Here is a 14,428-nt window from a genome sequence, read left to right as displayed (position 1 = left end):
TACCATCACCGGTTATCACATTTTCACACAATTATCACATGCATGTAACTCTATAAACTTAGACATTACCAGGCTGGCAGAGGAATGTGGGGAATGTTCTGTGCATCCCTTAATGGCTACAGTTCTAGTCATTTCCTAATGGTTGCTTAGAAGATGCATCAAGAAACAAGGCAAGACCAGAAACTCAAAGGAATTCAACATCTTGTAGAATTAATATAGTGCTCCTAATAAAGTCCTTAGTGTGTGCCGGTAATGCATACACTATATTGCACACTGTCCACTTTAATAGGAACACCTGTACACTTGCTTGTTTAATCATTTATACATTTATCCAACCATTCCATCGTGGCATATCAAATATCAGAATGGGAAATATGATCTGTGTGACTAACTGTGGCATGTTTTTTTGTGCCAAATGGGCTGGTTTAAGTATTTTGGAAATTGCAGATCTTGGATTTTCACCCTGTCTCTAGAGTTTACACAGAATGGTGTGGAAAACAAAAGGAAAATCGCCTGCACTGCATCCCGATTTGGCTACTTGAATCCTTTCTAAAGAGTATCCAATATTAGGATTAGTGCATCCCAAATTGCAGTATAATGAAACGAGACTTTTGTAGCCAATATTTCCAACAACTCCTTGCATGACAGTTTTGTGACTGTTTGCTTCACTGAAATATACTCTCAAACATGACAAATATGAAAAAAAAAGGAAATGTTAAATTATATAGCATAAATGATAAGTAATAACAAAAAGAAAAGCTGAAATGTAACAAGGTGTTTGTTTTATGGGTTTACATTTTCTTCCATTACATGACTTGTCCCATCACTTACATATTTTCATATACATATTTTCTGACGACCACAGTTGTAAACAGTGCTCATTTGACTTACAATAAACTGCCTGTAAGCTCACACCACTTTGGCCATTCTTATTTGATCTCGACAACGTGTTTCAGACTGCAGACCCTCTGCTCAAAGGATGTATTTTTTTTCCACATCATTCTATGTAAACTCTAGAGAGTGAAAATCACAGGAGAAAAGCAGTTTCTAAAATAATCAAACCAGTAAGTTTGGCACCAACAACCCATGCCATGGACCTTCATCTGCATGAATGGACTGTGCATATCATTCACTTACCATTTTAAGAGGAACACCTGTACACTAATAAATGCAATGGCGAGCAGAGAGAGTAAGCTGGGAGCAATCAAAAACATCTTCACATTCATCTACTGTAAGAAACACTGATATCTCAGCAGAATAGTGTAACAATGGCAGACCAAATGTAGTTGAGTGAATAGCAACAGTGTGCCAGTAAGCACAGTAAGCTTATACTTGATGTCTTATTTGTAAAGACATCACCAAAACAGTCAGAGTGAGGAAAAAAAAAAGCCTGAGTTGCAGCAAATGATTCTACCCACAGTATTTAAGTAGCCATGTTCTCTTTTTAGAATAGCAAATGTATGGACATCCAGGGCCACAGAGAGACCTCAAAGAGACTACTTAACTGTTACTGTCCACTACATTAGCAAAGAACTGGAGATGAAAAGCCATTTTTTGTTCCAGAATGTACAAGTGTTCACCATATGAGGTCACACACTGCTTTGCACACACTGAATTTAGCACTGTACAAAGCAATGCCAGTGGCACAATCACTCTTGTCCTCAAAACCAAACAGGAGCTCCATCAATAAAAGACCCGTACCGCAATTCATGTGCGAGAAACTCCTGTTTTGGCATGGTAGAGGGCTACCTTGAACAGCAGGCAGCTGTTTACACCACTCGTACAGACACAAAGGTCTTTGACAGTGATGTGGGTGGCAAGAGAAGCAACTACGGTAATCAACCCCATTAAAACACTGAATATCCCTGAGGACGCCATCGCACACCTCCATCATGCAGCCCTGGGCCATCTGGACAGCAGGGAGGGGAATTATGTCAAAATGCTGTTTGTCGACTACAGTTCAGTGTTTAACACCATAATTCCCTCCATACTCTCCACTAAGTTGGAGATCCTGGGCCTTAGCCCATCTGTGTCGATGGATCTCCAACTTCCGGCGAGACAGACCTCAGGCAGTACGGGTGGGCAACCATGTCTCACCCTCACTCACCCTCAGCACTGGAGCCCCCCAGGGTTGTGTTCTGAGCCCCCTGCTGTACTCACTGTATACCTTTCACTGTGTGGCCACTTCCAGCTCCACCAACATTGTGAAGTTTGCGGACGATACCGTGGTGGTTGGCCTGATCTCCAATAACGACGAGACGTTTAAATTTAACATGGCTGGGGTAGATTGAGCTTCAATGTTTCCCCCTCCCAAGAAAGGGCATCCGTCTAGCCACCCTACCGAATAGGCCATGATGTGAAAAATAGAGCAGATGAAGAGACCAAGCACTTGTCACATTTGTGCAGCTCTTTTAACATTGCATTTAAGTTCAATAGGTTGATGATTTGGTTTCCACTGACCATTGTGACAACATTTTGTTCTACAATGTATATAAGTATAAATTTTCAACTTGTACATTTAGTTCATCAAGATATAGGTGCGATTTAAGCATTCCTTTAATTTGTTTGACCAGTGCTTTGGAGATCTGGAAATCTGGAGATAAGAACCAATTAAAAACCAAAAGTATTGTAAAGTAGCAATTTCTACAATTTTCTAGTAATGTACCAAATTCTGCTCTGCGTTTTCCATGCTCAAGTAATTTTTAGGAGTTATTCTTTTCTGTTGCCATATTACAATTGACTAGCGTCAGTCTTGAATATTCTTTACTATTTATCTAAAAGTAATATTTACATTTATGACAGCTTGAAAAGTATGAACAAGAATACATAGTCACTCTATAGAAGTATAAAAAGTTGTAGCTAAAAGACATTTATTGTAGCAAAACCATATTCAGGAGAATTTGTTAACCAGTCAGCTTTTATGCTCTTGGTGAACGGGGTGTATTTCATCAAGATCTTTGCCCAATTCTTTTGGATTACTTTGGGAATCTGCAAGCTAGGCAAAATATGCACAAACCACATTTGATTTGTAGCATGTGTAATGTAATTCTCCCAGGAAAACACCCATATCAATTTAAATAACCAAAAGTATTGAAACTTCTGTTGTATGCCAGTCTTTTAGACTTTCTAGACAAATAAAATGCATCTGAATGAAAGATCTAATCTTAGATTTCAGAATCAGCTCATGACTACAATAAAATGACCCAGAGTGAGAAAGTCTACATTACTTGCACCACACAAACTTCACTTTTATATTTGCATACTCTTATTGTACATATTAATTTTAACATTCCAAGGTGTCACAGATTTTCCTAAGACAAGTTTAAGACAAACCGAAGGAAATGAAAAAGGCTCAAACACATTAGTAAGGCTGATATATGGGCCATCAACTGAATATGTCTATAATTTTGTCCAAGATAATGTCTAATGGTTCGAGTCTTGATGGAATTAAAAAAAAAAAAAAAAAAAAAAAAAAAACAGCTTCATGGAATAGCCAGCTTTGTTTCCAGAACTCATTTGCTGCCTTTTCTGAACAAGCCGTTGATAGTGAAACTCATTGGACAGAGTGAACAGAGAATAAATTGCTTATAAATAATACGCTAACTAGCTAAACTAGCTAACTTGTAGATAGCAGTTGAACAATTGAAGACAAAGGCGGACAACTTTGATGATGGGTGTCATACAAATTTGAAAACAGTGGGTCTGGTACCGTTCTTGCACCAAGATGCAAATTCCACTTTCACCTCAAGCAATCCCAATCCTCCTCTGAGAAGTATTCTAGTTTGTTTTCTGCATTTTAATGAGAAGGAAATTAAAATCTTGAAAAAAAGACTAACCCACTGTGGCTCAGAGCTGCCAATTTACTTGGACATATCAGCTGGACTTTTGAAGAAACACAAATTCAGCACAGTGGATGCTTAGGATTTGTACTGTAGATTTGCCATCTCAAAACAAAAACAAACAACAAAAACACCTTATAATCCACAAAAGGACAAAATTAGAAGCTAGAAGTTTTAGAAAATGTAGAAGCTTAGGTGAACTATTTGAAGTAACATCACCAGCTTATGATGAGTGGATTTCTATTAACTAATTAAGTCTAGGCTTATTTTAGATTACACAGAACATGCTAATAAATTCATTTTTCAGTAAGAGATATAATAAATTAAGAAAGACTATACTTGCTTATCAATTGAAAAATATAGAAGGAAAGCGCTATTAAAAGCTATTTAGAATGAGGGTAACATTACATTTTACCCATTAGTAATTATCAGTACTTTTTGTACCATTTAAAGTTCTCTAATTTTCTGAAGTCTGTGGAAACGAGGTGAAAAACCCAAATTAAAATGCCCCTTGCACCAACAAAAAAAAAAAAACTCTTGGAAGCCATCCGGTCTATGCCTTCCTGTAAGGCTCCTGGTCAGCTGGAGTTCCGCTTGGATTTCATCTGTCAGCTTGTGACAGCAAGGAATTAGTGTCTATAATGAACTCAGAAACTACAGTGACCTAATAGTTCCTCATGGGCCATTGACTGCTGTCGTAGAAAGGACATTAATCAGTTAGTTACATTATTTACTGTCCAGTGTCATCCAAATGAGGATGGGTTCCCTTCTGAGCCTGGTTCCTCTCAAGGTTTCTTCTTCACATCATCTCAGGGAGCATTTCCTTACCACCATCACCACAGGCTTGTTCATTCGGTGGAGACCCAGCAAACTGTTTCTCCTATCTGCCTATTAGTTTACTTCATGTGGATTATGGGGTTTTGACCAAAGCTTTAGCTTGGGGGCTTGAAAGGTTTGCCATATATTGTCATTTCAGACCAGACAAGATTCATGAAATCTAGATATGGCATATGATAATGTTTGCGGTGTGCTGAGCAATATCGATCACTTAAGGAGGACAGGGGATTCTACTATTATAATACTTGAGACCAAAATGACATTTGACAGGGTAGAGTGGCCTTTATTTTAAATTATAGAAAAAAAAAAGTAGGTCTGGGGCATATTTTATTATTAAGACCAATATAAACATACAGTACTGTGCAAAAGTTTTAGGCAGGTGTGATAAGTCTTACTTTATAGCATTTTTTTTTATTTTTTTTTATTTTTTATAAAAGCAGTCATCTAGGTACACCTGCACTGTTCTTGAAAGAACTTGGCAAGTTGATTGTTCCAAACATCTTGGAGAACAGATTACAGATTACAGATCTTCTGTGGATGTAGGTTGCCTCACATCTCTTCATGTAATCCCAGATGATTAGGGATCTGTGGAAGCCAAAACATCACTTCCAGGACTCCCCGTTCTTCTCTACTCTGAAGATAGTGCTTAGTTACATTGGCTATATGTTTGGGGTTGTCCTGCTGCTGAATAAATTTGCAGCCAATCAGATGCCTCCCTGATGCTATTGCATGATGTATAAGTATCTGCATGCATTTCTCAGCATTAAGGACACCATTAATACTCCAAACTCCATTTGCAGAAACACAGCCCTAAACTTGCAGAGAACCCTCCTGCAAGAAGCCTGCGTATACTCATTATTGTACTGCTTTCCAGCCCTTTGGTGAACCTGCCACAGCCAAATATCGAATCAAATTTTGACTCCTCAGTCCAGAGCACCTGCTGCCATTTTTCTGCACCTAGTTCCTACAGTTAAGCCAAAAATTTAGCATACCTAGGCCAAATGTCAAAATACATTTTTTTGACAAATGGGCATTTTCTGGCTGGAAATGCCACAAAAAGGTGACAAAAGAAAGACATTGTGTTAGAGATTCGTGAAGAATATTAGCTTTTTTTATTTAAAGCCATTTTGACATTCCACAATTATGTCCACAATTATTCAAACCCTTTCTAAATCAATGGCAAAGCCTTTATACTTCATCAAAGCTGTCAAACAGTTTTTATAATTGGTGACAAGTTTTTTTTGCACATTTCCACTGGGATTTTGGACCACTCCTCTTTTGCATAAATCTCCAGGTCATTGGAGGTTGGATGGTCCTTACCATCATTCTGGTCTTCAGTTCTCTCCACAAATTTTCAACTGGGTTTAGGTCTTGACTCTGGCTTGGCCACTCAAACATTGATATTGATCTCTGCCAACCATTTCTTGGCCACTTTTGGTGTGTTTTGAATCATTATCTTGTTGGAAGGTCCACTGCATTCCTAGGACATGTTTTTCTGCAGAATATCTGATGTTTGGCTCCACAATCTTAATGTAGTATTTCCTCATGATGCCATTTACATAAGGCTGCCTGGCCAATCGGCTAAAAACACCCCCAAAGCATTATGCTCCCACCACCATGCTAGAGTTGAATACTTTTTTTTTTTCTCTCCAAACAAAAGCTACATACCAAATGTCGAAACAATTCAGTCGACAGAATGAATGACCAAGAGGCTTCTTCTTTGCTAGAAGAGCTTTTCTGTGCCTTGTATTGAAGTGGAGTCTTCCTTGGTCTGTGTCCATAGAGGCCAGACTTGTTCAGTGTCCGCTGGCGTGTCTGCCTTGAAATGTTGGTACGATCATTATTCAGATTATTCAAGACAGCTTTGCTGGTGATCCTTGGATTCTTCTTTGCCTCCCACACTACTAGTCTTGCCAGCACAGGGGTCACTTTTGGCTTCCTACCACATTCTTCTAGATTTTTTTAAAACTGATTTTTTGAAATTGACCAGAAACTGACCACCAAACTGAATTTATAGTTGATAAGAATGCTTTAGAACATGCTACAAGTTACCAAGAGCATTTAGAATGGTTCAAGAAGATTGCAATTCCTGACAGTTTTGTGTTAACATCTGGGATACAAATAATTTTACATGGAACATTGTCAAAATGTTTAAAAAAAAATAAAAAAGCTAAGATTTTTCAGAGATATATCTCCAACACTACATCTTATAGTCTTTGCACACTTTGTGTCATTTTCAGTCAGAGGATACCCATTCACCAAATAAAAATTTTTACTCAAAATTTGGCCCGAGTATGAATAATCTCGGGCTTAACAGTATGTTTTCTTGCAAACTCGATTTGCTTAGCCATGCTACCACATCGGAAGTATTGCGTTTTGGCCGGCAACCATTCCATGAAGACCCCTCCTGGCCAGACTTCTCCAGACATTAGATGGGTGTACCTGGGTCCCACTGGTTTTTCTGCCAGTTCACTGATGACACTGCTGGACGTCATCCAAGGTCGAAGGAAAGTAAGCATGGAGTCTCTCTTATCTGCTGCATTAAGCTTCCTTGGCCAACCAATGTGTCTACAGTCTACTTTTTGTGCTTCTTCAAAAGAGCTTGAGGAGCACATCTTGAAGCCCCAGACTGCTTTAAAATCTTTGCCTAGGAGAAACTGATGTCATATAACTGCTTTGTGCCTTGCCATGGTGTCCCGAGATGTAAAAAATGTCTTCCTCAACCCCCTGTTCCTAACCCAGTTTTAAGCCACCTATACAACTGTTTCTGTTTCAGTTAATGACTGTTTCAACCTACATATGAAACTGATGATCATTAGCACCTGCTAGCTATAATCAGTTCATTTGTGCAAGACTTTGTGCAAAATGTCCGCTGGTGGTCCAGCAGCAGGATCCTGTGCTCTCATTGAGGCAGCCCAGGTTTGATGCTCAGGCAGAAATCTAACTGCTGAAGATTTAACTCACAGTGCCAGTCCCAAGCCCAGATAAAATGGGAAGGTTGTGTCAGGAAGGGCATCCAGCATAAAATCTGCATCAAAATCAAATATACAGACCAAATGTTCTGCTGTGGTGACCCCGAAGGGAGCAAAAGAACAGTAGTTTGAAGCCAAAGGGTAGTCACAATACATAGATTTAATTTAGATTTTTGTTCTGTTCACTAATTGTGCACACAATTAGTTTTAAAACAATTAATATATATACTTTTGAAAGCATTCCTACTTCACAGCATTTCTTCACACCTGCCTAAAATTGTTACACAGTACTATACGTGGCAATTAAATAGATACAGAGGGGGCATTCTTTATCCCTGTATGCAGATGATCTCAAATAGACCCTGAGACCATTGGTGCTGTTCTCAAAGTAATTGAAAATTACAGTGATTTTCAGGACATAAAATTTATTTGGGTAAATCTTTTGGCATCCATGTCCATTCTGGGGCTCCACTAAGCTCCCCTTTCATCCAGCATCTTCTAGACATAACTACCTGTGAATTAAATGTTCAGTGAATTACCCTCCTTTATTTATCAAAAATTTGTCAGATTTGTCAACACAAACAAGTTCTTTGGAAGGATTAATGTAAAGAAGGTTGAATTTCCTGTTCCACTGCCTTCCATGTTATTTGCACAGAAAAGGTATAAATTACAAGGTACATCTGTGCTTTTGTATTAGCAAGGGAAAAAGGGACAGGTTTGCAACCAAGCATGCATTATCTTTCACAGATTTCTAACCTTTTTAGAAGTTTGTCACATACTTGACCAGGTGTATGCTGATATCCAGCATCCACTACTTTCAGTATTAGGCATTTCCCCCCCTCACTACAGAACTCACTTCCACAATGTTCAATGCTTTGCCAACAGGCACTACCAAGCTGTGTTTGTTAAATGTTGCAACATCCTGGTTTTCACATGATGAGACATTGTGTGATTCACTTTCTGATTGGTTGTCTATTGATAATCATTTATATGAATGTTTCTCAATGTACACGTTTGGTGCTGCAATGCAGGGTTAAAAAAAAAAAAAAAAAAAAACGGTGCTAACTCCACTTCTAAATTTCCAGTGTAAAATGTTCCTCTACCCATGGTTAAATGCAGTGTTTAGAACAGTGATAACCCAGGGCACAGTGCGAAAAGTCCTAATCTGGTGCCAATTTGTTTGGTTGGTACTTTCATTAGAGATTAGTGGTTGGGTGTAGGGGTGCCACAATACTCAATATAATATTGAACCATTTGGTACGACCTCCACAGTTCAATAAGCGTATGTGAACCACATTTTTTTTCCCGGTTTTTCATTGAAAGTTTTCATGCATTTTATTACTCTCTGAACTGGCTGTTTGTGTTTGCCTGTACTGTATGTCTACACACTGAGACAGACACCTGCCTGTAAGTAAATATCCAATCAGTGCACGCTAAAGTTAGGGGTGCTTAAACATGCTTGCGACGCTGGTGTCAGATTTCACAATCTAACCATGGCAAGCAGGTGAAGTGAGACAGAAATACGAGGAGGCACCGCCGTCTTTCAAATCTGTGGTGTGGGTACATTTCGGATTTGTTGTTGACTATGATGCCGATGATGACTGTGCAAGCACTGTTACCTACCTACTCAAATGAAAATACTTCCAACATGACTGGGCATCTGCAGCGCTATCACCCCGTGATATCACTGTCTGGAAGCAGGATGGCAGAGCAGGCAACACCAGCATCCAAAAAGCAACTGTCCCTAGCCGATTCCTTCCAGCATTCATACCCCACTGGTTCCGAGAGAAAGATTTACAGCCGTTTTCAGTGATCGGTGATGTGGGCTTTTGTCACCTTATAATAGTGCTCGGACCGTTACACGCTACCGCCACATCCTTTTTTTAAGCACCAAGGTAATTCCTGACCTCTACAGAAAGATGCGCAACAAAATCGAAAACGTATTGGCTAAAGCACAAAGTCTTGCTGCAACAACAGATAGTTGGACCTCACAGGCAACAGATAGTTATCTCACCATGACTGCTCAGTACATAGCAGATTGGGAAATAAAGAGCACTGTACTCCAAACCCGTGCCCTGTAAGAAAGTCATACAAGCGCTAATTTGGCAAGAGTTGACAGATGCAGTGAATATTGTGCATGCAACTCATGAAGCTGACATGCTGTGACCTGCCAGAGTTCATTTTTTTTATATATCCAAAATATTTTTTATATCTCACTATTTTCAGTACTCTATGAATGTGTACAAGTTGATTTTTGCATTTAAGTAAAATAAAGAGAATTGCAATTAAAACCATTTTTTTCCTTCTTAACATCTTACTGTTCCTGTCACCTAAGCAAAGAAGAATGGAAAAAAAACCACTTTAATTTGCCAAGTCATCCGAACCGAACCAAAAACCGTGGTTAAAAACAGGTACGTATTGAACCGTGGGTTAACTATAGTTGCATCCTTAGTTGGGTGCCACTCTGACATCACAGGGAGACACTGCCAGCACATTTTCAATGCTGTTTGATAGAAGAAGAAACATCAGTCACAAAAATATGGGTTAAGGTCTAAAATCCTAAAAATTAGGTTGAAAGCTTAGTTTCTTCTATCATACTTTTTCCTGCAACATGCAACATCTTTAGGAAATCCAACATCAGAAATGAAGAAAACCAATAATGGATTCCAAGTTCCAGAATACAAGTCCTCAAAGTATGTCCACTATGTGGCCATATGGAAAATGCACCAAAAATTCTAACTGACAATACAACCTTTAAAACACAGCTTTGTACTGGATAGTCAGGAATTATGCAATACAGCCAAAAGTGCCACTTAAACTAACCTATTCATTTTAAGTTGTCTCTTCTGTCTATCTTGGTTTGGGGACAAGATCAGCAACTGATCGTTAATTATGCTTGGTTAGTTAATGGTTTGAGATATCAAGTATGATGGCTTTCAATGGGTAAACTATGATGCTTGCAACAGCTATGCGTTTGCTTAAGAGTATACAAAGGAAGCAATAAGACAGGTCACAGATGAAAGTATGAAAAGTCTGAGCTCATGCTACACCAGTTCTTTTAAGTGGGGATGAAGCAAGGTGAAATTCCCATTAGCACCAACATCAACTGACAGTCAAATGGTACTACTGGGAATGGAGGAAACCATTAACCATCACGTTGATGAAAGACATTTAAAACAAAAACACAAAATTTCACTTTGTTATGCCTAACTTTACATGCAGATTTTCTGCAGATCCCTCATTAATAAAGCAGTGGCAAAAAAAAACACATCCTCTTCTAATTATAATTAATAAACAATTAGTCTTCCAAAGCTGTAAACTGTAGAGTATCCAAGTTCAATTACTCGCTGAAGAGCTGAGACATGGGTGTGTGTGTGTATATATATATATATATATGTAATTATATCTATATAGGCAGAATTAATTTTAAGACGTCCTTTTAGGCCTCTTGCTGTGCGATTCTTTTTAATTAATCTAGTTAATCTAAAATTAGATGTACAAGTGAATTTTGCGAGCAAGTGAATTAAGCCATTCTACCATTTTCAATATGGCAAGGTTTACTTAAGCTAGTGGAACAACCATTTAAATTGCGACTTTAAAAAGTCATAAGTCTTTGAATGTGCACAAACGCAAAACAGAACACACTGTTTACGTTCAGGCTAAACGATACCAGTTACTGTGACAAACTATTACTATATCCGGAAACTTGCTTTCGACCTCTTTCAGCCGCCATTTTCTAATCGAAAGGGAGGACATGTTGAACAAACACAACAAAAGAGGAGCGGCCATTTGCAACTGGCGCAAATGTAGAGTTTGTTATTTGAACATGTGCCGCACATAATTTTCTGCTAAAACATATCTTACCTGATGTGTGGAATTCCAACTCCCCCTTGAAGAATTTTATACAGCTTGCTTTCATACAGAAGCTGAGGGTGTCTCGCTTTCTGCGACTCCAGTTTTACAGCGACCTCCTAAATACAAAATAAATACCGAAGTATAAATTCTAATTGTACGGTGGATAAATGTTATATAAATAAAATTCAGTTACGTTCATCAGTAGGATGTTGTAAAGCACTCTAGCTACGAGAGGAAGATTTAGCCACCCATGATAAAATTAAAGCCAGATGAATAACATGCTATCAAGTTATGAAAGTGAGTCAGCATAACCAGCATGATTCCAACATTACAATTCTGAAATAAAAGGGCCTATTTCGATAGCACGTTTTACATAAACGCTATTTTGAATTATTTTTTAGAACTCTTCACTAATGGACTTTGACCTTACCTCTCCATTTGTAATGTTGATAGCCAAGTAAATGTCTCCAAATGATCCTGATCCAATTTTCCGGACAAGCTTGTATTTTCCACCGACTATAAATTCGGCTTTAGAACCGCTGCTACTAGCCATGACTTTTTGTGCTTCCTAGAAACTACTCAATCGTTGTAAAATGGCGGCGTTTTATAATGGAATATCTGCGTCTCTTTAATCTGTTAGTAGCTATCTAGCTTTCGGTTCTTTTCTCCTGTCCGAATCAGATCAGTCGAAGTATGCTAGCTAGTTAAACCAAAACCTCGTCGTCTATCTATCGTCCCTGGACACTCACGAAGAAGAATATTTCATAATTACGGTCATCTATAGGTGTTCGTCTCAGCGTACTCTTCTAAATCTTATAGATTATCGACCAGTTCTCCAACAGCGTTGTCAAAACGCCTAAAACAACCTAGCTAACCTCTTACATAGGAAGGACGCTATATACGGCCCTGTGTTCGACGCTTTCGTTAAACCACCTCAAATAGAGGGGCGATTTTATGCTTTGGTCAAACTTATCTCACAGTGAAACGCAGACATAAACGAATGAACCGTATCTGTTATAATACTAAAGAAAAGTAGTCGCTACTTTTTCCCCCAAAGCGCAATCCACTCACTCCGCCATCTTGTTCAGCAGTTCGTCTCAAGCTGATTAACTGGTTCTTTTCTAAAGAATGATAGCCCACTGCTGCAGGCAGGGGAGAGGTTGTGTGATGTCACGGAAACGGATACAATGAATTCGGGAACGCACACGGGGACGTGGCCTTATATGTTTTGTCTGGGAAACACATTTAAACTTTCATTATAATAGAATATTGCCCCGGCAGACACATTAAGATTTTTCTCAAATTTAGATTTGTGTCGGTTTTGAAGTGCATAAGGACTGGTCCACTGGTGTGATTTTATGTTATTTGTATACCGTCATGTTATTTCCGGAAAAGCGAAAAGTTTACATAGACGGTAACTCATTGCTTAGCAAGTTTCAAGCGAGTAAACACTTGTTCTTATACATTAACAAGTCAGAATATGTTTCACACCAAATTTTGTGCCATAACAAAACTTAAAAATATTTACTTAATTGTAGAATATTAATTTTATGTAAATAATAATGTTCAAAAAGGGATCACAGGAAGTACTGTCACCTTGCTGCCTTGCATGCACTGTTCCCAGGATAGACTTCTGGGCCACTGCAGCTCTGCCCAAAATAAGGCTGACCTGTCCACCTCAGGACACCATGCACATACACATTCACTCATATTTTTGCATGCGTGTTTTCAAGCTACCAACCTCAATTTTTGGACAGTGGGAGAAAACCTTAGAACACAGGATCTCATGATCATGGTGGAACAAATTTTATTTGTTAGTTTAAAAAAATCCAACATTCTTCTTCTTCTAATTCTTCTTTCTTCTTTTTGCCAAAGCAAAAAAAAAAAAAACAATTTGGTGAATAGTTTGGAGCATTTGAGCATTTTGAGTAACCTTTTATAGTTGTTTATGGAAACAAACTCAGTCTGTTGCAAGGATTTTGTAATATGCAGCCATTAATACTGATTAAAAGTAATTGATTTTAGTTAAAAGTTCCAGAATTTCATAGAGAGCAAATCTCTCATATACACATACTAGACATGGGTATGTAGGCCTGCGCTTTGATACGGACTGGTGTTTATCCTCAAAATGACTCCACTGTCTATGCACTGACAAGTATAAATATCAGTATACCTGTTAATTACTATTACATGCTATTCACCCTCTCATATACACATTATAATTTTAACACATTTTAACTTCATTTCAGTTTTGTATTTATATCCTCTTAGAAAAATGTATTCACTAACATAAACCTTGTCTAATTACATTTACCCTCCTTCAACAATAACAAAGTATTCTACTTATTTGCTTTATTAACAACCATCAGGGACCCCATAAGAGCCACCTAGCAACACCATACCAACAAGAAATGTTTCCTTGGCAGCCAAACTAGCTACAAATCTGCAAACAACTAGGATTGTATTAAAACCTCCTAATAAACACTGTTGAACCACCTGATACCTCATAGCAATACCCTAGCAGCCAAAATAGTTAGCATAGTAGCAGAACCTTAGCAACCAACCCAAACCAGAAGGCTGGGGTTCAAGCCTTTGCACTGCCAAGCTGCCATTGCCCTGAGTAAGGCTCTAAATCCCATCTGCTCCAGGGATGCTGTATCATAGCTGACCCTGTGCTCTGACCCCAAACTCCAAAGCTGAGATATGTGAAGAAAGAAATTTTACAGTGCTGTAATGTATATGTCACAAAAATAAAGTCTTCTTCGTCTCAGCCTTTTAACCTGTACATACTTAACTGTTTATAACAACTAAGTATAAACATCCCAAGTGCATAAAAGCATATTGGCATATAAACACTGTAACCTTTAAATGTTTCAATATTTTTTAAACATTTTACTCATTATATATTATATACATTTAACCTTT

The 14,428-nt window shown here is 38.3% G+C and overlaps 1 protein-coding gene across 4 annotated transcripts in view; it reads right to left on the bottom strand.

The window, feature by feature from the left end:
• The window catches only part of csnk1a1 (casein kinase 1, alpha 1), a 39,789-nt gene extending 27,156 nt beyond the window's left edge, over positions 1–12,633 (bottom strand). For 2 of the 4 annotated variants that reach the window (XM_058396553.1, XM_058396552.1), the window contains exons 1-2: positions 11,934–12,633; positions 11,513–11,619 (exon numbers count right to left, since the gene is read on the bottom strand). In XM_058396553.1, the coding sequence (XP_058252536.1) occupies positions 11,513–11,619; positions 11,934–12,056 (230 nt within the window). In that variant the 5' untranslated portion in view covers positions 12,057–12,633. The remainder of the gene's footprint in view (positions 1–11,512; positions 11,620–11,933) is intronic. The other 2 variants (XM_058396551.1, XM_058396554.1) reach the window with 2 other exon arrangements.
• Positions 12,634–14,428: the final 1,795 nt, after the last annotated feature.

Source organism: Hemibagrus wyckioides, linkage group LG08, assembly GCF_019097595.1.
Source record: "Hemibagrus wyckioides isolate EC202008001 linkage group LG08, SWU_Hwy_1.0, whole genome shotgun sequence".
NCBI lineage: Eukaryota > Metazoa > Chordata > Actinopteri > Siluriformes > Bagridae > Hemibagrus > Hemibagrus wyckioides.
The sequence above is the reverse complement of the archived record's forward strand: the minus strand, read 5'-3'. Positions and strand labels throughout refer to the sequence as shown.